Source organism: Abramis brama, assembly GCF_963993115.1.
Source record: "Abramis brama genome assembly, chromosome: 14".
Taxonomy (NCBI): domain Eukaryota; kingdom Metazoa; phylum Chordata; class Actinopteri; order Cypriniformes; family Leuciscidae; genus Abramis; species Abramis brama.
Window position 1 is genome coordinate 15564279 of NC_139976.1, and position 27490 is coordinate 15591768.

The 27490-nt window shown below is 37.5% G+C and overlaps 1 protein-coding gene across 39 annotated transcripts in view; it reads right to left on the reverse strand.

Annotated features, from left to right (window-relative positions):
• svila (supervillin a) overlaps positions 1 to 27490 on the reverse strand; it is an 83002-nt gene that overhangs the window by 29011 nt on the left and 26501 nt on the right. For 17 of the 39 annotated variants that reach the window (XR_014609055.1, XM_084135795.1, XM_084135790.1 and 14 more), the window contains exons 4-17: positions 24526 to 24586; positions 23885 to 24033; positions 22508 to 23189; positions 15989 to 16714; positions 15345 to 15512; positions 14746 to 14780; positions 13383 to 13447; positions 12310 to 12446; positions 11365 to 11460; positions 10131 to 10416; positions 9271 to 9339; positions 6498 to 6897; positions 4580 to 4802; positions 3079 to 3211 (exon numbers count right to left, since the gene is read on the reverse strand). Coding sequence is in view for 38 of the 39 variants with exons in the window: in XM_084135790.1 (XP_083991916.1) it covers positions 3079 to 3211; positions 4580 to 4802; positions 6498 to 6897; positions 9271 to 9339; positions 10131 to 10416; positions 11365 to 11460; positions 12310 to 12446; positions 13383 to 13447; positions 14746 to 14780; positions 15345 to 15512; positions 15989 to 16714; positions 22508 to 23189; positions 23885 to 24033; positions 24526 to 24586 (3230 nt within the window). In the remaining variant the exon portion in view is untranslated. The remainder of the gene's footprint in view (positions 1 to 3078; positions 3212 to 4579; positions 4803 to 6497; positions 6898 to 9270; positions 9340 to 10130; positions 10417 to 11364; positions 11461 to 12309; positions 12447 to 13382; positions 13448 to 14745; positions 14781 to 15344; positions 15513 to 15988; positions 16715 to 22507; positions 23190 to 23884; positions 24034 to 24525; positions 24587 to 27490) is intronic. The other 22 variants (XM_084135802.1, XM_084135791.1, XM_084135780.1 and 19 more) reach the window with 8 other exon arrangements.

The window sequence follows — 27490 nt, forward strand, 5'->3', positions numbered from 1 at the left end:
GTCAGGTTCTATCCATTGGTTTTTGATTGGATGGAGGCAGATTTGCATGCAAGCTTGTGTAACTGGTTCTACTAATTCGAACCAGTGTCACCGGCATGGGAGGCGGCCATTCTAACAAGGACACTAAAGACCGCAGCCTCTAGTGTCAGTTACTAGTGTGGCTCTTGAGATCAGAGGAGTGAGGTTTACCTGCACAGCTCTTTACCAGCTGGCCTTCATTACATTCACTCCCCTAAACCTCACTCCTTCGGGTCATGGCACCAACTTTACCGGTCCTACTCGCACCGCTTCGAGTGGGATTCTAACCAGTCTCACTGGCAAGGGAGGCAGCCAAGCTAACGAAGACGCTAACCGGCATGAACCGGCAAGGGAGGCAGCCATGCTAACAAAGACGCTAAAGACCGCAGCCTCTAGTGTCAGTCGCTAGTGTGCCTCTTGAGGCAAGTGGAGTGAGGTTTACCTGCACAGCTCTTTACTAGCTGGCCTCCGTTACACTTGCAGTCGACCATTAGAAAAGGGCAGGGTTTAAGCAGACTAAATAACTGGAGAAGTCTGGCATACATCACCAAAGAGAAGTCTATCATTTCCACAGAAGATCGAATGATATTTTAATGCAAAATTACGAGGTAAAAAAAAAAAAAAAAAAAACATTCATAAATAAATCATTCACAATAAGAAAGACTGTGTGGATTTTGAATTTAAAAGTTTCTGTCACCCTCATTGGTTAAGAAATTGTGCTTTTACAAAATCTGATCTGCCAGATCATCAGCTAAATATTGGATATAATTCTAGCTTCTATAATTCCCTTCTCTCAACTAGCATGTAAGTGATGTTACTACATTACAAGACTTGCGCAACCTGCAATGAAGTGACTGAAACCGTCTTCAGAATAATTCCAAACAGAGAATGGCACGTGAAACCTCACCCCATTCCCCATTGCACTAGAGAATTACTATGAAGCATGCAAAGATTTTAAACATTTTTTATTACAATAAATTATATTATAACAATAAAAACACAAAAACATGCAGTAAAGAAGTGGAGTGGCAGAAAGACAGATTCATGCAAGTTAAGAACACATACTGTCTCAAACATACTAATAATCCAGAATCTATTGCTACAAAGATGTACACATGCATGTTGACCAACTTCCCTCTACTAGCCCTACCAAAAACAAAAAGAGCAAAAAGGATCACCCATTAATGCTCTGGGACTAACATTCGTGCTGTGACTTTTAAAATTATTATATTATATGTCAGTGACTATAAATCAAGGGTGCATAAATTATAGTCTAATTTGATCATTTCCAAACATGATTAACAATGAAAAAGTCTACACCATTTAAATTAAACGTGGGGCAGCTTGCACTGAGCAAACTTAGTGTTCTTGAGAAATAAATAACATTGTGAATATGACCAGAAAATGCAAATAGAAAAGGACAGAACATAAAGAAACGAAGAAGACAAAATAATGGATAGCACTAGGGGTGGGCAATATGACCAAAATCTTATTTCATTTTATTTCACGATAACGATATATCTATTTTTATTTTATTTTTGTAATTAAAAAATAAGAACAAAATAAGCTAAATTACAAACAGTAGGGCAAATACAATAGAGCAAAGACAAAAATTAAATAAACTATGTTTTTTAGCTACAGTAGGTTTATTTAACATACAAGAAATACTTCAAAAATGTAATCAAGTATATAACTAAAACACTTAATAGTCTTCACTTTATGAATCAAATATTAACTGATTCTTATTAAAGATACAAAAGTGATTCACTCAAGAGCAGCGAGCGATTTTCTCTTTGTCTTTTGTTGTTTGATTAACATTAATGAGACAGACAGACAGCTCCCTTTAAGACAGAATGCAGGATCCAATTGACTGACATGCATCCGGTTTTCACCCAATTGTTTATTTCAATTTAAGACATAACCGACTATGTTTACGTAAATACTTCACATGACGGGCATTCTGCCATTATTGTACATCTATATGACCGTTCGAATTGAATTCGCGATCACATGTTGTCTGAGAGAGGCCGCTTTCTGTGTGCACGCTTTTAGTGTATGTTAGTCACGGCCACGGACCGTGGGATGAATGTCTGGTGCAAATGGCGCACAAAATTGGAAACCCTTCAGGAGATTCAAAGTCTTCATCTGATTGGTTGAATTCTACAGGGAGACGCATGTGTCGTGTTCTTTAATGGTCTACCTGAACACAAAGATGATGTGACCCCAAACCCCCTTATGGAAGAAGCAAGCCGTGTGTTTACAACTGTGACAACGAGCGATTATCGAGATCAACTAAACGCTGGATTTTCAAAAGTATGTGAAGTATGTAAAGTTCACGGCATAGACTCCTTAAAATACGTCCAAGAGTCTGTTATTGTAGGGACATCAATGTTACATTTTCATGCCCCTAAGCATAAGGAAAAAAAACAAACTGTGATTGGTTGCTTTACATGTCAGTCAGGTGGCCTCTGGACGGTCATTGGCCAATAAAAGCTGCTATGGAGTCCAGACCTTCTGCAGTCAGTCTGAAAGTATGGCTACGTGAGCACCAACCGCATGGAGTTCCTTCCTATTGCGCTCAACATCAAGCATGTCCCACTCTTTATTTTCTCATTCATGCATGTTTCTTTATCACTCTTACGTGTATACAACTTTAAGTAGTGCTGTTTACATATGGTGAAATAAACTATATAGTAGAATCTCTAACTATAGACACGTTATACCGTGGTCACGATATATACCGTCATACTGCCCAGCCCTAGATAGCACACACCCTTCTCTGTTTAGAGTTACTCAACTGCACAAAGGCCAATTCTATGCTAAAGGATGAACTCTTCTGAAATGCTGAACTATGCAACAAATGCAAATAAAATTACTAAAATCACACAATTAACCAGTTGCATGATATTTGCTCTGCATCGCCTAGAGCTGATAATACAAGATGCTATTCATCAACCTAACACAACAGCTGTTGAATACACATGGCATACGAAATTAGACAATGAACCGTGACCTATGACCTGTACAGTCAGGTGAGACAGTTCAAGGTTCAGAGGTTACCTTCTTCTTGAAGCTCTGCTCCACTTCCCATAGCTGGGCGTGTCTTTCAGACACAGCAACCTGCACCACATCCTGTTTTTTATTTATCCTGTTCCTCCAGTCTTCTTCTCCACTCTTCTTCAAGAGGGCCAGCCTGCAAAAGACAGAATCTTATGAATTCTTGCAGCATTTTTGATTATCAAATGTATTGCCGTGTGAACACATTTGAGTTTACGGTCTAATAAAAATTATTTAAATGCTTGAATTTTGTAGATGCATTTGAATTTATCCTACTTTCGAATTTCTTCACAAAAATACTCATTTACATTTTAATGGATGAAAAAGACAGAATTGTGAAAATAAAAACAGCTAACAATAGCCAAACATGTATGGGAACTGCTGGAAAAGCAACCCAGGAGGACACCTCACAAATAATGACAGTTAATGATAATAATTAGATTACCAATTTGTTTAGATTAATTTAAGTTACACTGAACTAAAAGCTGTGCTCCCAAGCTTAAAATGATCACTTTTTTTTTTACATTGACATTTTTGTCCTCTATGGACCTGTGTGTAACTTTTTTTTATTGACGCACAAGGGTTAATTTTAGATTTTTAAGTTTATTAAGAGTCTATTTATGTAATTTCATCATTTTAATAACTTTGCTATTATTCTAAAATAATGGTAAAAAATTATAATGCAAATCTATCTCTGTGGAAAAATAAACAAAAACAACAATGCATAGGCATTTTTCATGCTTATTCACACACATTTAAGCCAACTCATTTCAAGTGTGGGTACATATTTGTATCTGCATACACATGAGTGGTTTTCTTTTCATCATGTCATTATTAATCAATTTAACCAGCTTGCGTCAGCTTGCTTCCTATGGCAACAGACATCTGCCCATCAGTTACACAATACTTTGATCTCTAACCGTACACAGCAGTACAGATCTGACTGAAACAAACCAATCAATGAAAATACACAGCACAATATAGAGTTACACTGAACTGCAATATCCGTCTCTCTTCATCTGTATGCTTAATGTCAGACCACAGCACAAGGATGCAGTCAGTATCAGTCAGTATCATTTGTATTAACAATGAACTAGTCTTAAGTCAAAAATTGTATAAGGACTTTGAGCATCTGAAAAATTTCCATTTCTAATGTAATTTTTTTATCCTAGCTCTCAATCTAAATGGAAAGGACAATGCGACTATATTTATTTGACATATATTCAAAAGACACACAGAGCAACCTACTTTCCACAAATAGTCTTTTCAAACTGTGTGTTCCACTTTGACTAAGGCACCCTCAAAAAATATACAATGTCCTGCTTTATACAAAAATGGAGGAATATTTGTTTTCAATATACATCTATAGTTTAAAATACATGTTCCTATTACAAAACAATAATACGACATTCTGCTAGCTGACTTCCATATAAAAAAACGATCACAAACTACACAAACTTTTCAGAAATATCATTAGGGATATTTCACATGTTCATACACTGACCTGTCTTTGATGGACATCTGTCTGGCAGACATGATGTCTGAGAGCTCGTCTCCCTCCTCTGTTTTAAAGTCCGTCTCCTGCTCTTCTTCTCTCCTGTCGTCCTCTAGGAGGTGTCCGGCTGACTCTGCGTGCGCATGTTGTGCAAGAGAGTCGCTCCGTAATGAGGATAAGCCCTGCGATACAGCTGCCGCTGCACGTACTGTGGCTGTGTGCACAGGAAGATCTGTTGAACACAGACACAGGAAAGGGTTAGAGCAGCTCTAGTGATACCATCAATAACAGCTCAGTGACAGGCGGAGCCACCACAGACACCCAGAACACAGCAAAACTCTCTCACACACATTCAGTCCTGTCAAGAGATGATGCTCACGCAAGCATGTGAATACAGACACAGTAATGTGATGAATATGTAAGAACTACTACACAGGAAGTGAGTGTCAGTTTCTAAACATAAAGGGAAGCTTTGTTGCCAATGATGTGCAACATGTGGCTTACACAGACATCTTTGTCTTTTTAAAGGGGGGGATCTTTAAAACCATCAGCCTGCATGACAGACACAAAACAGGAAGATGCAACAGAAGAGACACATCACATCCTATCCACACCTATCTTTTGTGTAGTCACATTGATATCAGCACAGAACACATGTACAGCTGTCTCTGGAGGAAACCATCATAACAAGCCATCCCTGATAAAAACAAAGTACTGTACATGATTGTGTAAATTGTAGAGTATGATGGGGTAAGATAAACTTTAATTTCCTCTTAGCCTTAGCCACATGTAACTAATTCTAAATGTTTTAGATAATGTCTAAATATTCTAAGTATTTTTGTTGATGGGGATTTGCGGGCACAGTAATTCATTTAGGCTGGAGAGAGAAAAATGCATTTTTTTCTATTTTAAAAGGTAAAGTTTGACACTTGGGGTAAGATGCAGAAAAAGCCTGCACTGGGTATGGTGTAATTTTAAATGCTTAACTGGAATTAGCATTTACTAATTCCATACAACTCATCTTTTACATGTCCCCCCCCCCCTTGATTGTGATTTAGACTATTTTAATTTGAATGTTTGATTTATTCTTTTTAATTAAAGACACTTTTTCAAAGAAATAGACAGGATATTTTTGAAAAGTCTCTTATACCTACTAAGGCTGCATTTATTTGATCAAAAATACAGTAAAAACATTAATATTGTTAAATATTATTACAATTTAAAATAACTTATTTTAAAAGGCAAAGCTGAATTTTCAGCATCATTACTCCAGTCTTCAGTGTCACATGATCCTTCAGAAATCATTCTAATATGTTGATTTGGTGCTCAAGAAACTGTTGTACTGCTCAATATTTTTTGTGGAAACAGTGACTTTTTTCAGGATTCTCAGATGAATAGAAAGTTTAAAACAACAGCACTTATTTGACAAATCTTGTTACATTATAAATGTCTTTACTGTCATTTTTGAACAATTTCATGCATTCTTAAGTATTAATTTTATTCCAAAAACATATCTCACTGACCCCAAAGTTTTACTTGGCAGTGTAAATGATTAATAATGACATCAGATATATTTAACATTGAGCAAATATCTGATTATTGCTGGGACCTGACCCTTATCCCAGGGGGCTTTCTGCCCTATTTAGGGGCTCATCTTATAAGTGAAAATAATGTAATGTAATGTAATGTAATGTAATGTATTGGATGATGTGTCTGTGTCACCAACCTGTACATGCATCTCAGTATATCACTATTTACCAGTAAATATTCACACTGCTCTTACGGAGAGCATTATTTTCTTATTATTAAATAGGAAAATGAAAAAAAAAAAGTGTGCATAAAATAACAGTACAGACACACAGAAACAGGTCTAGGAGGAACGATGGCACTTAAAACACAATCAAATACACCACTAATATTCCTCTACCTGACATGGCTGCCTTTGACTTGTGCTCTCCATCTGTTTCTGAAAGGTCTTGAGAGGTCACCAGCACCTTATTGTGCCCTTTGAGCTCCTCACAGTCTTTGGCCGGCTGAGCGTGTGGTGTCCGTTTCATGGTCTCTGGAGAGGGGAGCTTCCTCTTCCCCATGTTCAATACCAGCCTTTCTCCTTGGGTCACCAGGGACACATCTGGACTCTGGTGTGACTGGATCTCTTGGGCAGGTTGAGGATGGTGAGGTAGGGAGAGGTTCTGCTCATAGTAGGCGGGGCCAGATACATTGGACATGGTCAAGTGGATGTCCCCGGCATGTTCAGTTGAAACAGTGGAGGATCTCAGAGCGGAGGCAGAGGTGGACGCAAAACGAGCTCCACCCGTAGGCTGCAGCTACAAGAGGACAACAAAAGAGAGCGATGGAGGACAGGAGCAGATGGTATTATAGGAAATGGAGTAGAAGGGAAGGATGGAAGGATTTAAGAGCGAACCGTGTGAGAAAGAGAGAAAGATAAGAGCAAGATGGTAGATTGAGGGGAAAGTGAAAATGGGATGAGAACAAAAATTGAGTCAGCAAGGGGCAGGAAACAGCACATTCATCAACAATTCATCATGCTGACTAATCAGAGGCTGACTTAGTGCATTTCCTGTAGCTGAAAGGCAAGCATCAAATCAGCCGCCAACACAACCATTCACAAAACCATGCCCTTTATGCACTGAACCAAACTGTTCCCATCATGCCCTCAGAAACAGATACATTAAGTCACAGACTCAATCGATAATATGTCAACTCTAATGTGTCAGCAGGGCTTTAGGCAGAGCTGTGCATTCAGAACAAGATTACGCTGACTCATTTGTCCTGTTAGCTTAAAGGTACACTGTAACTTTTGGAGCTCTAGAGGTTAATAAACAAAACCGCACGTGTCTTGCGGAAGAACATTGTAGCCAGAGCTACAGACTAAATTCAGTTGTCTAAAATAGTCTGAATATAAACACTTATCATAGGCCGTACCGTAGTGATTCAGGATAAGACAAAAACACAGATTCAAAGATGGATTCATAATGTGCTCGCTTATTAAATATATTTTGTACATTTGGAACAAACAAAAAAAATTACATAGTGTACCTTTAAAAACACTAAAAATCTATGATAAATATTCACATGATAACACTCAAAATACTCATATGATAGTAAAAATAGAAGGGAACAATAATGCATAGGGGTGGGCAGTATGATGAATGAATGAATGAATGAGGCATTTATATAGCACTTTCATATGTACTACTGTACACCCAAAGTGCTTTACAATCATATCAGGGAATCTCTCCTCAACCACCACCAGTGTGCAGCAGCCACAGTACAATGGCGCCAGTGCGCTCACCACACACCAGCTATAGGTAGAGAGGAGAGAGAGTGATAGAGCCAATTTAGTGGATGGGGATTATTAGGAGGCTATGATTGGCAAGGGCCAATGGGTGGAATATGGCCAGGGCACCGGGGTTACACCCCTACTCTTTACGAGAAGTGTCATGGGATTTTTAATGACCACAGAGAGTCAGGACCTCGGTTTTACATCTCATCCAAAGGACGGTGCTCTTTTGACAGTATAATGTCCCCTTCACTATACTGGGATGTTAGGCTATAGGGATGCACAGACCACAGGGTGAGTACCCCCTGCTGGCCTCACCTGTTTTGATTGATTTTCTCTTTTTACTTTACATTTTTATTTGTTTACTTGATTGATGCAAACCGAAAAAATATATGATTGTTTGCTTTGTTCTGAAACAGAGACGTAAATTGTTAGCAATGTAGCATTTTCTTATTAGTCCATTTCGCTTTCACAATGCAACATTTGAAAGCATACCCAAAATATGTTTAATCAAATCAAATGTAAAATTGGTCCTGAGAGGACACCTGTTTACGTTTAGAGATGCCACTCATAGTGGTCATCCATCACAGAAGCCTTGATTACTGTTCCAATTAATAAGTTACAAAGTACATATACCGTATATATACACACATTCACACCTACACTGTCACTTGGGTAGTTATTTACCCCTAAATGGTACATATTAGTACCTTTTGAAAGGGTACCGCCCCAGTGACAGCCTTTGTATGTTTTTTCCCCTGATATATAAATAAAAACAGCATCATCCAAATTATCAATATGTGATTATCAAAGACAAAACATTATGACTTATTTCAAAAGCACATAAAGACTGAAGCCTGTACTCGAGCTACCAGCAATCTGGAACTACATTCACATAGCAGCACACCAAGGATGATAACTGTAACAATAACGATAAGATATAATTTTAAAAATCATTCTAAATTTAAAAGAAAAGTCCACAACTACAATGATAACAAAGAAATTATATTGGAATCACTTTCAAAACTATTTTTTTCCAGCTGATGAATGATAAAGACTATTGACAGCCAATCAGAATCCATTCTGCTTTAAAGACAGATCTCCAGCACAGAGTGTTATCGTGTTTTGGTGTAGTTATTGTTATAGTTATCTTTATTGTTATTGTTCTTGGTGTGAACAGGCCTTTAAAAGACTTCTTTGGGATAGTAGGATTTACATTTAAGCAAGATGCTTATAAGAAATGCCTGAATTCAGCTTACTAGCACATAGGGACATATATGCTGAAGAATTAGAACAACTGCTTCTAAAACACAGGACAATGGTTTTACTGCAGGCAGTGTAAAACCTTGGGTTCTATAAAACATCATACGATTCTAGGGGACTCAGGCATCCTCACATGTTCCAGATCACTCAGACCCTCTGAGAACTCCGATTCCTCGTCAAACATCTCAGAACCAGAACCATCCTGCATCAGAGATAAACCTTTAAATGCTCAAAGCTCAATCATGTGTGTCTGTGTGTGTGAGAGAGTGAGAACCATGTCCATTGTGTACCTGGGTGCTAATTGTTCAATCGACAAAACATTAAAAAACATCAGCTGTCAAAAGTTTGTGGAAAGACATTTTTCAATGTTTAAGCGGTAGGGTTAGGCTGTCATTATACTGTATTCCTCACAGATTTTTTATTTTTTTATAGAGTAAAATATAAAATAAAGTGTGTCTGTGATAAGATTGGACTTTATTTATAGGTGAAAAGTATTCGGATGACCTACTACTTTGGCAAAGATTCTGAATGGTATCCAGTGGACACTTTACTATCCCACGAGGCCACAGGAGAGGATTTGTGAATGTGTACGCATTTAGTACACATTCATACTATATTGAACATAATAGTCATGAAGTATTCAAAAAAAAACTATAGTAACTGCATCTGATTTTGGATGCAGTCTATGACTTCTTAGTCCTACTGAACATCCTTTCTCTTACAGGATATGCATTTGTTGGGCTATGTCGGTTTCTGTCTGACTGGCTTTGTAGCTTCATTGTTTGTTTGCTTGTCTATTTATTTTTTGTCTTTTCTCTTTACCTCCAGTATTGAATAGACATACATTATATAGCCAAAAGCATGTCCACACCCATTTGTGCTTAATTGTATGACCAGTCATGAGGAGTAAAGTACTAAACTGATACAATTCTCATTTGAAACATGAATAAGCATGGTTTAATTATTCAATGAAGGAAGAGACATGGTACGTACCTGTTCAACCTCTCCAAGTGTGATTGGCTGAGTCTGGTACCGAGTGCCGCTTCTGCGTGCACGAGTGTCTCCTCTGGCCCGAGGGCCGTGGTTGGAAGGCTGTGCTAAGCGATTGAAGAGTGCCATCTTCTCTGCCAGAGTGAGCGTGGAAAGGTCTGGTTCCTCTTGGCCATCCTCCCCTGGAGATGCACGGCGAGCTTGATCTGTCTCTGCCGCCTCTTCAGCCAGCCGAACTTCTTTGGCCTGTTCCCTCACCAAAGACTTTTGCCGAGACGATGCCTGCAAGCTGTATGACACATCCACAACACACTGCTCAGGAACACTCAATGCGTTTCATATGAAATTCATTACATCACAATGGGCTAGGCGGCATGACTATTTACAATGTGAAATAAAGATAATAATAAAGAAACGACACAATGTTATCAAGTTACATATTATAGATTAAAAACACATGCATGGATATACACTATACAAGCAATTGTGATTCATGTAACAATTTGAATAAAGCAGTATAAATGTAACCACAAAGAAAAATTGCAATATTTTGGATGTGTTGTTCATTCCATAGTCCATTTATCAACACAAATGAATACATGTCTGTTAAACATTGTCATGCATAATTATCTTCATATTAATATTATAGTAGCATGTGCAGACAAACATGTCATGCTGTTTTATATGCTCAACATGCGTCTGATGAAGCAAAAAAAAACACAAAAGTGGCATGACTTGAATCCCTCCCAACAGTGTCTCATACTTTTACAAGCCATTTTTATTATTTCATGGCTTTACAAAGCATTACTAACAACTCCCTTATGTATACAAATCCGTGGCTAATATAATATTAAGTACTTGTAGTCATGAAATAGTGGGTGTGCTAATTCTCACTCTTAATTCTAAAGGTAAATTTAAGCATGACTTAGACAAATGTTCTGTGTTGGCCTGACAGTACCACAAGAGGGTGCTGCTTCTTAATTACGTCTGTCTTCCTACATAAACCACAATTCTTTGACAAGCACACACTACCCTTCAAAATTTGGGGGACAGTAAGATTTTTTTTTAATATAAATTAATACTTTTATTCAGCAAAGACTACACTTTTCTTATGGTGCATGGATCTACAGAGATTCTCACAGCATGCTCTCAGTGACAATCATTAGTACTGGTAAGTGTGACTATGCCTGTATAACACACACACTCATGTGAGTGTTTATATGCGTGTTCTGAGTACCTGAATTTGGTCACAGAGCTGTTGAGTACAGTGTGACTAGGAACACGCGCTACAGAGGTTTGTACAGTCGCGGACTGTGACAAGGGGCCAGGGACACTTTAAACCACACAGAGAAGGAGGCAAAGAAACAGAGACAAAGGAAAAAACTGAAGGAAACTGAAGAAAACAGATCAGAAATACATACACACCACATGAAGTAAAAGGAAGGGAAAGACATATGAAGGAAAAAATAACATTGAGAAGAATGTACATATAACATTGTTCTGAAGCCATATTAATTCGTTTATAGATACATGGTTGTAAGATGCTTAACATTTTGGGGGTCAGTAAGATTTTTTATGTTTTGAAAGAAATGTACACTTTAATTCAGCGAGGACACATTAAATTGATCAAAAGTGTCAGTAAAAACTTACATTGTTACAACTTTTCTATTTCACATAAATGCTGTTCTTTCGAATTTTTCTAATCATTGACAAATCCCAAAAAACAGTTGTTTATGTGGTTCATCATGGTTTCAACAAAAATATTAAGCAGCACAACTGTTTCAACATTGATAATAATAAATGTTTCTTGAGCACTAAATGAATCATTTCTAAAGGATCATGTGACACTGAAGACTGGAGTAACAATGCTGAAAATTCAGCTTTGACATAACAGATTTTTTAAAATGTATTAAAATAGAAACAAATATTTTAAATTGTAATAGTATTAAACAATATTACTGTTTTTACTGTATTTTTGATTAAATAAATGCAGCCTTGGTGAACATTTGACTTCTTTCAAAACATTAAAAATCTTACAGACTTTTGAATGGTAATTTACTGTATATCTTGCCAAATTTTCATGTTGACTGTAAATGTGGAACCTAACAAATGTAAACATTTGAGTTTTCCCCCTCTAACTTAAAAACTGCCTCACATGAAGATCTAACGGGTATGAACTTACGTAGCAGCAATGACCACTTCCTCTGAGGTGACCGGCTGAGTGCGGGAGCGATCCTGACCTCTCCTCAACCTCCGTTCAATGGCAGGATTACGGCTCCATGCCTTCAGAACTGAACCATCTGAAGTCTTCTCCAGCTCCTAAGAAATAGTAAGACTTCATAAGAAATAGTTTACACAATAACAAACATATATACATATACATATACATATACATATACATATACATATGTATATCAGATCAGAAATTTTCCTTCTGCTGGACTCACTAAATTGTGTTTTTGGTCACATTTTCTTCTGGAGTTTCAAATGTCATATTAAAAGAATATTAATAATTGTGGGGTAAATTGACTGAGGTGTGTCCTCTTTACACACTTCTTGGAATGCAAAATGAATAAACTGTTAACAGCAATACGAACAGGAGTACTAGTACTGAGACCTGCATATGCGATGGACATTGGTTATGCTCCTCTTTGCTCACTTTTGAAGGTTTCTTGAGTAAAACAGCTCTGTATTAAACAAAGCACATACAAAAGGCCTGAACCGGAAACGATACAACCCGTTTTACAGAATACAGAAGTTTGTTGCACATAGAAGTTTGTTGCGCAATATGAACTGAGTACTAGTACTGAGACCTTGTTCTTTTTATTGGTGGCATTTTATTCGAATTAAATATGTTAGTGAGAACAAAACAAAAACAAAAAAAACCTTTTAGATATCAATCTGCATATGCGATGGACATTGGTTATGCTCCTCTTTGCTCACTTTTGAAGGTTTCTTGAGTAAAACAGCTCTATATTTAACAAAGCACATACAAAAGGCCTTAACCGGAAACGATACAACCCGTTTTACAGAATACAGAAGTTTATTGCGCATAACCTCTATTGTTGGACACCAATAACATTTTCTGAACCCAAAGGCTATTTTTAATGTGTGCTTTACGTAAGGGGCGATATATGAGTGGTATGCATGAGTGACCATTGATGGTGTTGATACCAATGAAGAGAGTTTCAAATAAATCCCCAGCAGAAAGAGCAGCAGCCCTCTTCAGCATTTGGAACAGAAGTACAGACATACCCTGAAGAGAGAGCGTTTGGCAGCGACACTCAGCTTTGCTCTCTCATCTAGCTTCTCTTCATCCACTGGAAAAACAGAAAGTAGAGATGAGTCAAGCTTTTTCATGAGAACTATTTCATGAAACCCCATGACTTTCAGAGGACAACACAATGCTAAACACATGGTAGAAATGTTACGCAAGCAAGTTTCTGCTTCTCCTCTGCTTTCAGAGGTTAACCTTAAAAGGCACAACAGTGCAAAATAAATGCTATACATCTACCAAATGCAATGTATTACATTGATATCTGTTCTAACAAAGCGTTGCATGACTACTGTAACACTAAAAGGGGTCTTATAAATTCATAATTTTACTATTAGCCAGAGGTCCACTTACAATGCTGAATCAGTTAATATACACTACTAATAGTACACTTAACTGTGTATATAAAAATATCAAGGAAAACAGTAATATGATCCTTGAATGTTTTTTTTAAGCATATTCCTTGAGGCAGCACCTTAAGTAACACACAAGTGTTCAAAGGTCTGGGGTCAGTATGATTTTTATTTTTTAAGAAATTAATACTTTTATTCAGCAAGGAAGCATTAAATTGATTGATAAAAGTGAGTAAAAATATTTATAATGTTACAAAAGATTGCAATTTCAAATAAATGCTGTCCTTTCAAAGAGTCCTATGTTTTCTACAATGTTTCTTGAACACCAAATCAGCATATTAGGAATAAATTACATTTTTAAATATATTAAAATAGAAAACAGTTATTTTAAATAGTAATAATATTTCACAATACTGCATTTTTTAATCAAATAAACGCAGCCTTGGTGAGCAGAAAAGACTTGCATTAAACATTAAAATAAAATCTTACGGACCCCAAACTTTTGAACGGTATAGATGTTAGTTTCAGTGAACACTACATTGCGATGCAAGTTGACACTGCTTACACATACAGTACGGCTAGAAAAGCAAAACAGTACTAGTTTTAACAGATCCAGAGGCCCCAAAAAGTAGGTCTGCTGCTCTCTGGAGTATTCATGGATTCTCTAAACAGAAGCCGTTTGGCAGAGTTATCTTTAAAGTCACAGTGCCATGTCTCCATAAGCTTTTCCAAGTGAAAATGTTTCCCAGTCAGTTCAGACTCAGATTAACAGTAACTTATTGTATGTAATATTAACATGTCTGTTTATATTACAGTGGTGCACATATGAAACAAATGCAAAAGTTACGTAATGTTATTGCGTCATCCTGCACCATCACATAATAAATCTAAGACAGCATCTAAAGCTTGCTAGAGTGACTTTCCATTTTAAAAAGGTATAATAGGAAAACATGCTGAAAATTTTGTAGTGTATGCAAGCAAAAAGACTTACCCTCAGGGCTTAGTGGTTCAGGGCTTGGACAAGACCTAAAGAGAACAAAAAGTAAAAGTCTTACAATTAAAGTCTTACAATTAAACAGATCGGTAAGGATTGGAAAATTATTATATCAACCAGCTGATTTGGAAAAAAATTGCAGCAAATGCAGCAGCGTATTAGGAAAAGGGGAATAAGGAAAACACAGCAGCTAGTGGGAAGGTGCAGAAAACACATCAGAACAGCTTAATCCACAGCGTTAGACAGAATTATAGATTTCGCCACATGCCACAGAAACAAAAGAGGAGGAAAAAAATACAAAGAACCTTTCATAAAAACCACTGACCAAACATTTGGATTAGAATCCACTACACATAAAAACATTATACAGCGTGTGTATTATATAGCATTAGAGATAGTAAGCCAAAAGCTAACTTTAATCAGTGAATTTGTAAATACAGTGCCGTTAGAAAAAGAAAAAGTACTAGACATGACACAGACCAAAGTTTTCTGGGTTATTACCAAAAACAATTTATTAGACTACTTCAAGTGTAATTTTAATGTGCACTCCAGGCTAACTCCACAATAACGTGCATAAATCTACACATGAGGCCTACCGGTCCAACTGTTCACGCTCAGTTGATGTGATTGGCTGAGTTCTAAACCTCTCAGATGTCTTTCTATTCTCAGTGGGACATATATACCGCAAAGGGCGACGAGATAACCGATCTTTGACCCTCTCACTTCTCCAAGGTGCCTCTGTAACCACAGGCAGCTCTTCTGCCCTATTATGTCACAAAGCATGACTGAATGAGGCAGCATTGAAGAATGGCAGGTGCATAGGCATGACATAGAGCAAAACACCAAAGCTTGATGAACTATAATCTGAGCATCCTCATAGCGGGTTAAATGAACTACTGAAAACAAACATCAAAAGTGGTTAAGAATTATTCTGTCAGCACATTTAGCATAAACATCCAACATTGTCTCTAGAAAGGCAAGGATGCCAAGCCAAGGTGAGACAAAAGACAGGAAGAGATGGTTAATTGACAGTGCACACTAGTCAAGCTGAGCAGCATGATAGCTAAAGGAATAGAGCATTAAAATCTGCTGGTTAACTCTGAATGAGCGATTCCTCTGTAATATTAAGGTATTTTCCTTCATTTAATTCTCAGAGCAATTACATTATGAGATTTTGATTGTTAATCGTCAATGTTAGACAGGTTAGTAAGTCGATACATAATAATGTACCACCACCTACAGTTCGGCTTTCCGGGGACTCGCAACACTTTCCAGGTAGGTATGGCGAAGTTTGGCCACTGAAACCCTGGCATCAAGGGATAGGTGATCGCCATTGGGCACAGCCTCTCTGACTGGGTCCTGGACGGGGTTCTCTTGAAAAGCTGCCTTTTGGACATTTCTAACATCCAGGGGTTTGGATGAATTTGGCATATATCTCCCTCTGGAGGTCTGAACTGGGGCGTAGCAGCTAGGGTCAGCCCTCTTGTGGGCCTCTCGAGCTCTTGCTTGCATAGACTCTTCAGCCTGAAGACGGGACACATGCTCGGTGTAAACTTCCTGCCTTGACCGACCTCCACGCCACCCTCTGGGGTCATCTACAGCACCCTCTTCTGTGCTCCGTTCTTTATGTCGAATCTCAGAGGGTAAAACGGCCTTCCTGCTCCGCAGTAGCCCCTCAGTCCTCACGTTCTGTTTTCCCTCCACTTCTTCAAGTACTTCCTGAATCTCTAGTTTATGCCTGGAACCAGGTTCACTACCCATAGAAAAGTAGCTCTGGCACCCCAGGTCATGGCGTTCCTCTTTCCCAGGGTGAGTCAGCCGCTGCTTGGCTGGAGCATCAGGGAGGGTCAGAGTGTGTGGGTGATATTGAGGGTACGCCTGGGGAAACTGGTTGTACGCAGGTACCTCTGTTGTTTGACCCCTGTGAAATGGCTCGTCACGGGCCAGTCTCTCCCTAACTCGGATTCTTCAGAAGAAGAGAAAAGGGTTGGTTACTTAGAATAAAATAAGTAAAATATTCACTGACTGAGCAAAAGAAAGAAATAAAAAAATAGAACCATTTCATTGGCCTGGAAGTAAGTGAAAGGGAAAGAGTCTGATCCAACCAAAACAACCCTTAAGCCACAGAACCAGTTGAAGCATCTCAATATGGTTTGTGCTTATTAGAATGTGGTTAAAAGCAACCTTGACAGTATTTGGAATAAAAAGACACTAAAAGTGTGTCAAAGTGGATGTTTTCACAGTGGTCGAAATAAGTAGAACCATGTGAAAAATTGTTGCGCTCACTGTAAAAAAAAGAAAATCAAGACACAACAACCGTGATATGAAACATAGAACATACATATTAAAACAAATAACCATATTGAAACAATCTGAAAAGTAGGGTTGTAGTCAAAACATTATAAACAAAGGTTAGTTCTTTGGTTCAGGGTTTTTCTTACTATTTGATGCGAAAGATCCTAATATATGATGTTCCCTATGCAAGGGATCCCATTATTATAATATAAAAGCAGCTATATTTTCATGTATAATGAGCCATTTATACTGTGTGAGGAAAAATAAATATAAAGAAAACATGTTGTTTGCTAAATTAGCTTTGATATTTGTTTTTTATTAATTATATTCATATTATATCAAGGCCAAATTAAATTAAAATATTACATGGGAAAATATTATCCGTAGTCCTTCATGTATAAACCTAAAGAGAAATAATTTCAGCTTAAAGCAAATATTTGTAAATATTTTTTTCTCCCAAATTTTCTGTGGACTCCAATCACCTTGCGGCATCCCCGGACTGCAGTTTGAAAACCCCCCTTCTTCAGATGACAAAATCCAACAGATTCTGCTTTGAGGATTTTACATAAGTATATTTATGATCCTCAGACCATTTTCAACATTTTGATACATAAAGGCGGGTTCTTCCCTGTATATTATCATATAAATTTCTAGCTATGGGCATCAGTTAATTTCACACTACACAGCGTTTTATTACACGCTGGGTGAGAGAGGTTTGCTGATAAACTAGCTTAGTTTGTGATGACTGGCTCTTTAGGTTTAGGTCAGCAGAATCAATGCTCTCAGCAGGGGGAGGCAAAAGACTCTCTCATCCAAAACCTTTTGCAGTTAGTGCACTACCAGTGAAGTGAGACCTAAATCACAAAGAAAACCTCCTATAATGCTTTTAAAAGACGTCTGTTTATTTCAGGGTTACTCTCTGTGTCTAACTCTTCTTTTCCACCCATTCACCCAATTAAAAGTTCAAATTCCATTAGCTGAGAGCTACAATAGTGTTAAAAACAGACTTTTTAAGCAACCCAACCCTCTACACATCACATCCTTTTTATGAGATATATTCCACACTCCACTAGCTGCTAAAATCGGTTTCTCCTGACCCAAGCTTGACGGCTGCCATCTATACACTCACACTTCAGTTTTACATATGGTAACATGCACTCTTGCTTAGCTCCTCTGGAACCCTGTTTAAGTGAAACCATGCTCTGCACTGTAATTGTTGAGTCATATGAACTGTTCTTAACCTCCTCTAAGTGGACTGCATTTTCAAGACTAAATTAGAAAAATGGCTGTAACAAAATGCAGCCAAAAATTATGTTTGGTATATGGTTCATGAAAAGGAAAAAAAGTGGTTGAAACTGTGCGGTAAATGCAAATATAAAAGACAGAAGAGACAATTTCTGTTGAAAGGGTCATGAACTGCATTGTTTTATTGTTTTATAATGTTTGGGGTGCACTTATAATGTTTTAATGATTTTTACAATTTAGAAATAAAAGGAATTTTCCAACCCTGATTTTGGCCTTCTGATTTGAATGCTCCATTTTAAGGGGCGTGTCTGCTGTGAGACTTCAGTGTAAACACCCACTGCTGTGATTGGCTGACATCTTTGCATTTTAAAATAGCTAGTATTACAAGCGGAACTCTCTCGAAAACTTTTAGCACGTTTTTACTATTATTACAGCTTTCAAGGTTAACTAATCGTGAAAAGTTTTGATTATAGCATTATACTTAGATCTATGGCAATATATTTAGATTGTTGCAGTGATGAGCATTGTAACCGATCAGAGACATGTTGAGCGCATGAATGCAGTGATATCGTCATTGCAACATGATTTCTGCACACTAACGAATACTTTCATCATAACTAACAGTGCAAACACAATGTAAATAAGAGATTTGTTGATTATAACCAAAGAATATAGATAAAAGGGATTTTGTTATAACGGGAGTTTTGGCGAGAGTCCAGAAATCAGTCAATGATAAACTTGTGCGTTTTGATTGACAGCTCCAGCGATTTTAAAGGGAGTGTTCTTTGATCGCTTTCTATATTATATATATATATATATATATATATATATATATATATATATATATATATATATATATAGAGAGAGAGAGAGAGAGAGAGAGAGAGAGAGAGAGAGAGAGAGATAGAGATAGAGATAGAGATAGAGATAGAGATAGAGATAGAGATAGAGATAGAGATAGAGATAGAGATATAGAGAGAGAGAGAGAGAGAGAGAGAGAGAGAGAGAGAGAATTGACCGTTTAGTCACTGGTTTGATTTACTGACACTGACAAAGGACTGTAGGCTACATGAATCATTACATATCAGGAATCACTGGTCACAGATCAGGCATTAAAATTAACAGTTACTTAACATGTGGTCGCATTACTGTCAAGTCCATATTGTAAAAGTTTCAAAGCCTGCACCAAAATTGCCACTGATCAACCAAAGAATCCACCGTGAAACATACTGAATACATATAAATAACGCTCAACTGAGACATTCACATTGTTGAAAATAAATAACCACTTCTCTAGCATTAGGATCCTTTGGATGGTAATGTTATTTTTATTCCAGTGATCCTGTATCGCTCTTCTCTCCTAGTCTTCTCACTAACACGCAAGTGGGCAGGGCCAAAGTTGCAATAATGAAGTAGGCATTGATTTTCTTCTGCAGAGGCTGTCTTTCACCAATGCGTCATTTGCTGGGCTTGGTTACAATAAAAACAGTTTTTGGACTAACAAGGAAGTTTTCAGTTCTGAAACTTACAGGATATTCTTTTAGTATGATGACCTCTTATATGTCAAAAGCTCAAGGAAAATGTGATTTCTCAGTTCATGACCCCTTTAAACATTAACTATGAACATTAACTTTAGACATTTGCAAGAAACATCCAAAGGGGAACCTAACAAACAAACAAATAAATAAATGATGATAAATTAGATTAACTCAAAAAGCATCTATATCTCAGACTTGATCACTATAACAAAAATAAACTATTTTTAGAAGGTTATGCTTGTGCAAATACTCTGCAGATTCAGGGGATGAGGTGGAGATGGACAGCCTATGCCGCTCTATTTTGTCTCTATATAACTCTTTTATCTATGTCTGGGTTTGTCAATGTCAGCAGACATTCAGTGACAAGGAATTGCAGAGGAGGAAAAACCCCACAGTAAATAAACCACTAGGCTAGTAAAGTCTGGGGAGGAACATAAAAGAATAAAAAGTTAGAATGAGAGAATGGGGCAAAAATAGAGAAAACTGGTGCGAAATGGGAACACAAATTGCGTGTGAAATGATTCCCAGAAAATGTGGCTCTGGTGTTTTGCATGACTAACCAAGTTATCACGCTCTCCATTTGACATATTGAGCTAATGCAGGCCAAATTATCTGCGTTTACATTCTTGTCAAGTTTGGTGACTCATAGGTCAACAATTTTCTCACCACAGTATCACAAACACAATCTCAAGTCACGCTTGATTCAACCATGTACTGAAAAGCAATATGAGAACCAAACCTGCCATGTAGGGATAAACCACACACATTGGACTCATTGGACAGTGGACTGTGAATAAAGTATATTAGAAAAAGTTAAAGGTACACTGCAACAAAAGAGTCTGAATGTTCAATGATCAAATTCAAACCCACAGCACTCATTAACAGTGTGGATGGGATGGGTGGTAGAAATGTGCACAAGGATGGCAATTTTGTTACTGAGATGATGAGCCCAACTCAAAACCACTCCCTAAGCCCTCTACCTTGCTGGTTCCAAACAACCTGACAGACTAAACCATGGGTTTCCAACCTTTTCTTTAAAGCCAACCCCCTGTGACTGAAAATATTTAGGCCCTATTTGAGGTACCACCTCTGATTTTGAACAATGTATAACAAAAATAATACATATCACAACATCTCTGCATATTCACTTTCTTTTTTTAAATACATTACTAATCCAAATCTAGGATCGGTAACATTTTTAAAAATATTTTTGAAAGTTTTAAAATGCTTACATTTTCACCAAAGCTGCATTCATTAGATTAAGAAATTAAGTAAAAACAGTAAAATATGTGTGCATTAAATTTATCAGAATGAATTTCTTCAACCTCAAACTCTTTAAACGGTATTATATAGTTATATGTAAAAAAAATAATAATAATAATTACACCTTTTTTATTTTTCTTGTAACTGGCCTTTTGATCAGAATCAAAAATCCATGGTTTGAAAACAACGCCAAGACTACAGCAAGAGAGAATAATTAAAATGGAATTGATTTCATCATCATACAGCACACCCTCAAACTGATGCATATTATTTACAAAGAGTTAGTTTGCACTTTTTTATAAGCATTTTGTAAAACCAGGTTGCTACAATGATCACTTAATAACCACTAGTTTCTTAATTTACAACTTTGTCTCAGTCTTCCAAACTAAGTGTGGTCCCTAGCTAGAATAACAGTGGACCAGACTTTTATTCCAAATAGACAATAATCAAATAAACCACTAGAAAACACATGACTCCTATCATATTGTCACTCTCACCCCATTCCAACAAGGACGTTCATTGGACAGGACTAGAGGATGGTTTGAGATAGGGCCATGAAGTTAGGCGGGACCACTGTTAAGTGAAGGGTGTCAAACACACCCATAAATCCCAAATGTATGGTACCTGGAAGGCCAGTTGATTGGAGAGAGGGTGTCTCCTTCCGAATCAGTCTGAAGTGACCATTGGTTGGCTGACTGGCTACGGGAGCTAAATCAGTTGAGAAACACCCAAAAGAGTGAACTACTCAACGGTTTATGCGTAGAGAAGGGACTTTAAAAAAAAGAGGGGGAAAAAACTTAAGAGAAACCAGGTTCCTGAAAAGAGAGTAGGGCCTCAAATAAATTACGAAAATTAAGTCTGGCTTGCTGGGAACTGGGTTTTAAAAGCCAAGTCCTCATTTGTTGACATTAACTAACCAATCAAACTTTATACTGACATTATGAATGGGCTCTGGGTCTTTCCTGAATATCATTCTTTATCATATTCATTTGTAATTTTTTGGCTTGACTTCATGTTGGGAATTTAGATTTGGCTGGAATCTTTTGTTGCTTAATTTGGCAAGCACTTTAAATCCAAAGCATCACACAAAGCATTGACCCATGCAAATAAGAAACAGCTGCCAAATGACAGTAAAGGTCAATGCTAATGTTTCATACTGAATAGAGCCCACCCATCTTTAAGGAGTTGTAGAAACACTCCTAACAGTATACGAGCCAAATCCTGCAAACTGACGGCTTTCTTTTGGGGAAAATACCTGTGAAAGACAAATTCAGGGGAATACCGGCCAACATTCTTTCCAAAAAAAGGAAAGAATAATAGAGGAAAATTAAGATACTGACATATTAAGATTTTACTTGGTGACTGTAAGATGGAGAGACAAAAAAAGAAGAAGAAACAGCTAGCGTGTTAAGACTCACCCGTGTCTTTGAAGGATGTTGTGAGCCTGCTGCTCAATAAACAGATCACCAGGAGATGCTCCCTGTTTGGGAGATGGCATCATGGCCCTTCGGCCTGTATTAGGCGAGCTGGGAACCCCCATCGCCCCTGGTTCCCTCCCTGGAACCCTGGCAGACCCGGACACATCCATATATGCAGATGGGTTAGGTGCAACCCCTCCACTTTCATGCAATCTATTCCGCTCTAGGGCCCTCCTCTGGTTCTCCAGATTCATCATTCTTTCGCGCTCAGAGATGGAGTCTGTGCGTTCTCTGCTGTATTTTGGATCGGTGTGAATGTGAGAGCTGGCCCTATCTACATGATGGCTGGTGGAGTAAGCATTATGCTCCACTCTGTCTTCTTCTACACTTGACCTGGGTTGTCGGTCTGAGCTGTCGGACTCTCTGGAGGTTCTGGAGTAGCGAGCGGAATAGTCGGTTTCTGTTTCCTGATCCAGAGAAATGCCATAGCGCTCTGCTAGTTGACGGCGCCGTTCTGCCTTGTAGCGAGCAATCCTTTCAGCTTTAGAGTCCAGCTCTGCCACATGAGTGGAGCCAGTGCTGTAGACTGAATCCGGTTGGACTGTGTGGGTTCTGGACTGAACCTCTGCACTGTGTGGATTTGGGAAGTTTGGATCATTTTTGCTATAGTGCTGAAGAGAAACTGCGATGAGAGAGAAAAGAAGGCAGTTTACACTAAATCAATTTGACCAAATCTTTAACTTTAAGTTACCGAACACCAGCTAATCAACCCAAACCTATCATCATGTGTGTTGATATGCACCATATAATTATTATTAAGGGTGTACTCACACTAGGCACGGTTGTCTTGTACTGAGCCCAAGCGCGATTGTCCCCCCTCCCCCGCTAGCCTGAACTCACATTGCACTTAATGCTCCGAACCGGAACACACTTACGTCATTTACGATAAAACTTTTTCTTTTGAAGAAATGTGCTTTCGCAAATAGACTGTATGGATTTATCATTTATGCCACGCAGCGATTTTTACTTTATTGGGCTGCACTTATCAGAAGATTATTACGGAGGCAGCAGACTTTGATGGAATTTGCAGCTATACTCGCGAATTGCAAATCCTGTTCGTCAACAAGGTGGGAACCAGACCCAAAATACTCTAATTAAAAAGTGTACTACCAAAGTAGTAATAGAAGATGTTTGCTGTCGTAATAATGATAAAGTAGCGCACACAAATAGTAGCTGTTCCGTGCTCCGGGCCTACGGAGCTATCACATGCGCCAGATCGCCAAGTGTGAGTACATCCTAAGATGTTAGTGTATGTAATTTCTCATTCATGTTATAGAGGAGTGAACAAATCTATTAAAAAATAAGCACAATTCTCACCTGTACAGGGGTCACAGCTGTCTGCTGCACGGGTATATCTAGGAGTGTCCTCCTCTAGCATTCGATTGGTTACTAGACCGCCACAGCCTGGGAGATTTTGAAGAACATCACCATCGATTCCCTCCAGACGCCGTGCAATTCGTTCTTTCCTATAAACAGGAGTGGTAGTGTTAAGGATAATTCTCTATCTAGGAAAAACATATTTACAATTCAAAATAATTTTTTTTATGTTTCTGAGTCTCTTGTTTTTTAACAAGGCATAATTTATTTGGAATTAAAAACACAGTAAAAATAAAAGTAATATTTAGAAAAATTACTGCAATTTAAAATAACTGCTATTTGAATATATTTTAAAATGCAATTTATTTCTGTGATGGCAAAGCTGAATTTTCAGCAGTCATTACTCCAGTCTTCAGTGTCACATCCAAAATGTTTATTATACATTAATTATTTTGGGGTGTATGCTACTTTAAATCTGATGAAGAGCATTGCTTGAGACATTGTGTGTGGTGGGAGGAAAATTAAAGTCTTTTGGCAATAACAGCAAGCAGACAATTTTGTGATTATGTTATTCTCACCAAACACCTGCAATAACTGAACTTTGGCTGTGCATGCTTTGTAAGACTGATTTAACTTCTCACCTGTTCATGTCCCAACTCTGACTCGTGCTTATACTCTCAAAACGTTTCCTTAATTCTGAGACTAAAGAGAAAAAGAAAAGCAAAGTGATGGATGGGTAAAAGAATGAGAGACAAAAGAGGGAGGATAAATAGGATAAATCAAACCATTACAAATAGTGAAAAATTGTACTTTATATCATGCATTTGTGATATGTCTACTCAGAAATGTAAGCAAAGCAATCAGAGCTTACTGTATACTGTAAGATGCACAATGTTTCACCCAACATGAGCACAATCTAAAGACTGGATTGTAATCCAATTTTTACATAATTTAGCTTTTCTGTATTTAATACCAAGTCATGTTTCATGATGTATCTGATGCATTACACTAACCCTGCAGCCTAGCAAGTACAGTATACTGCTATGTCCTTTCAGTGACATTTCCAATAATAGTCGAGGTGACAGAAGTCCAGTGTGTTATCTGAAGCAAAAGCTGCTTACACTTAAGTCGTCTGACATTCGCTAGGAGAATGGCTGCATTTCCACAAAAGTTAGCCAATCATAGGTGCATCCTCAGTGAGTTTTTCAGCAGTATGGAAATATGACATTCAACTGTGTCCTGTCACTAGGTGACCAGTGAAGTGATTGAGAGGGGACTCATCATGGGCTAAAGTGTACACACACGACACACTAACAGTGCTTCCTTAGCCTGGGGCCTATACCATGAAGCCAGTTTAGTTGGTCAGCCAGGTATGTTTCAGTTTAGTTTGCGCCAACCCTGGGTTTTAGGCACCATGAAAGTGATTTGGCTTTTAGCAGCGTTCATCGCCATAGTAACTCACGCTCCACGGCTAACCTGGTCCGGGGCAAGTTATGTTCCAGGTAAGAGGTTGCAAACCAAACTTGGACCAATCAGCTGTGCTCAATGAAAGTGGTTTGGCTTTTAGCAGTGTTCATCGCCATAGTAACTCACGCTACACGGCTAACCTGGTTAACCACGGCTAACCTGGTTAACCACGGCTAACCTGAAGCAAAGTGACATGTCTGATGTGATAGTGTCACTCCACCTATTTCTGCTCCAAATTAAAGGTCACTACATAGCAAATGATTTTTAAAGACAAAATCGTCTGGCTTTTAGTAATGCTTATTTAGAATAATACATTTGTATGATTTAGATATTATTTATGTAATTATTATACCCTTAATCGATCACACATGTACAATTTTAGTTAATCAATTATTATTACGCAGTTTAAATGAATAAATATATAAAGGTAATATAAATCCGAATCAATTTAAATTTAGAATCAATAGATGAAGCTATAAAATGACTACATGTGAGCTTAAATGTTCCTTTATCAACTGTATAAACTAACTTCACAACTTTTACTTGCACTGATATACAGTAGCGAGACTTTTTCTTTTAGTTGTCCTCTTTCATAGACCGCTATAAATAAAATAAGTGAAATAAATGCCTTTAATTCTTTAAAACAAACAGAACAATAAGAACAATTAATCATATTTATCATATTTTTATTAATTTAATCAGACACTTACAATGCATTTAAGATAAGACAGCATGAGTGTGTTCAAGTTGTCATGTTTTAAATCAAGTTCCCACTTGGAAAGGGGGGAAAAATAAACAGCAGCGTGAATCTGACATTAGACAGACCTGATTCTAACCAGCCAGGATTACACAACTCCAAAAGCTGCATGTCAGCAAAGTGAAGTGAATGGGAAACAAACTTTTAGCCAAGACTAACCACTGTCATGAGGTTTTCTGAAATGGGAACACCAACTGTTACCTCATCAAATAAACAAATAAATGAATAAAAGAGAGAGAGAGAGAGATTCACATTGTTAGCCTTTGATCAGATTTCACAATTCAATGTGGATTGCCAACCACAATTCGTTTTATCATAACAAAATATTTGATTTTTTGACTTGATTTCATCCATCAGGAATTAATTGGATGGTGAAAAGTGTTATGTACCAGAAGGGAGCCAAACCAAATGTAAGTTTGATAGATTTTTTTTTTTTTTTTTTTTTTTTTACAATTTTGCTATTAGGTAAATATCCAATAGACTGTGTAGCCTATAAGTGACATCAGCAAAAAAAAAAAAAAAAAAAAAAATTATATCGAAAAATAATTTCAGTGGAACAAAGATATTACATTTTAATTGAAGATTACAAAGAGAAACTAAGCCAATTTTTTTCTTTTGAATAAAATGCACAATGAATTATTCACAATAAGACAAATATGGTAAATTTTGTTTTCTTTAAGCGTTATAACGTCATTAAAATCAATAAAAAACAACAATCTAATCAGAGACTGACAATGTGTTCTGGCCTATAGAGCGGATTACATCAAAACCTGGAAGACTAACTCGCCAATGATTCCCTAGAGATTCTTCTATGGGTTTTTCTATATTTTTAAATGTATGAGTAAAATAAGGTCTGTGGTAAACCGAACGATATTGTGACGTTTTGTTCTACAACGTAAATTATACACACCCATTCTGAAAACGCAAATTTTGAAGCAGTTGTGTTTATTTTTGAAAATGTATGTTTCTAATAAGTAACTAGATAAGGGTGTGTGTGCAGGGGAGTGTGTGCAGTTTAAGTTGTAAAAAACGTCAAAGTATCGTCAAGTCATGTTTACTACAGACTTTATTTTACTCATGAATTGAAAAACCCTATTATAAAACCCCATAGGAAAATCTCAAAGAAACCACTGGTGAATTAGTCTTCCTGTTTCTGACATCATCCCTGTACTACTGGGTAAAAGTAACAATGTAACAACATCGTTTATAATATCTAAAATGCAAAAATGTCTTTTGGGGCTTACCAGAAGCAGGCTGCTCATGCGAGAGCCCCACAGAATCCTGTTCACCCACTCTCTTTCACACAACCATCACATTTTCAGGGTCAGTAAGCAAGACAACTTGCCCAACAACAGGTGGCCCCAAGCAGACCAAATATAGGT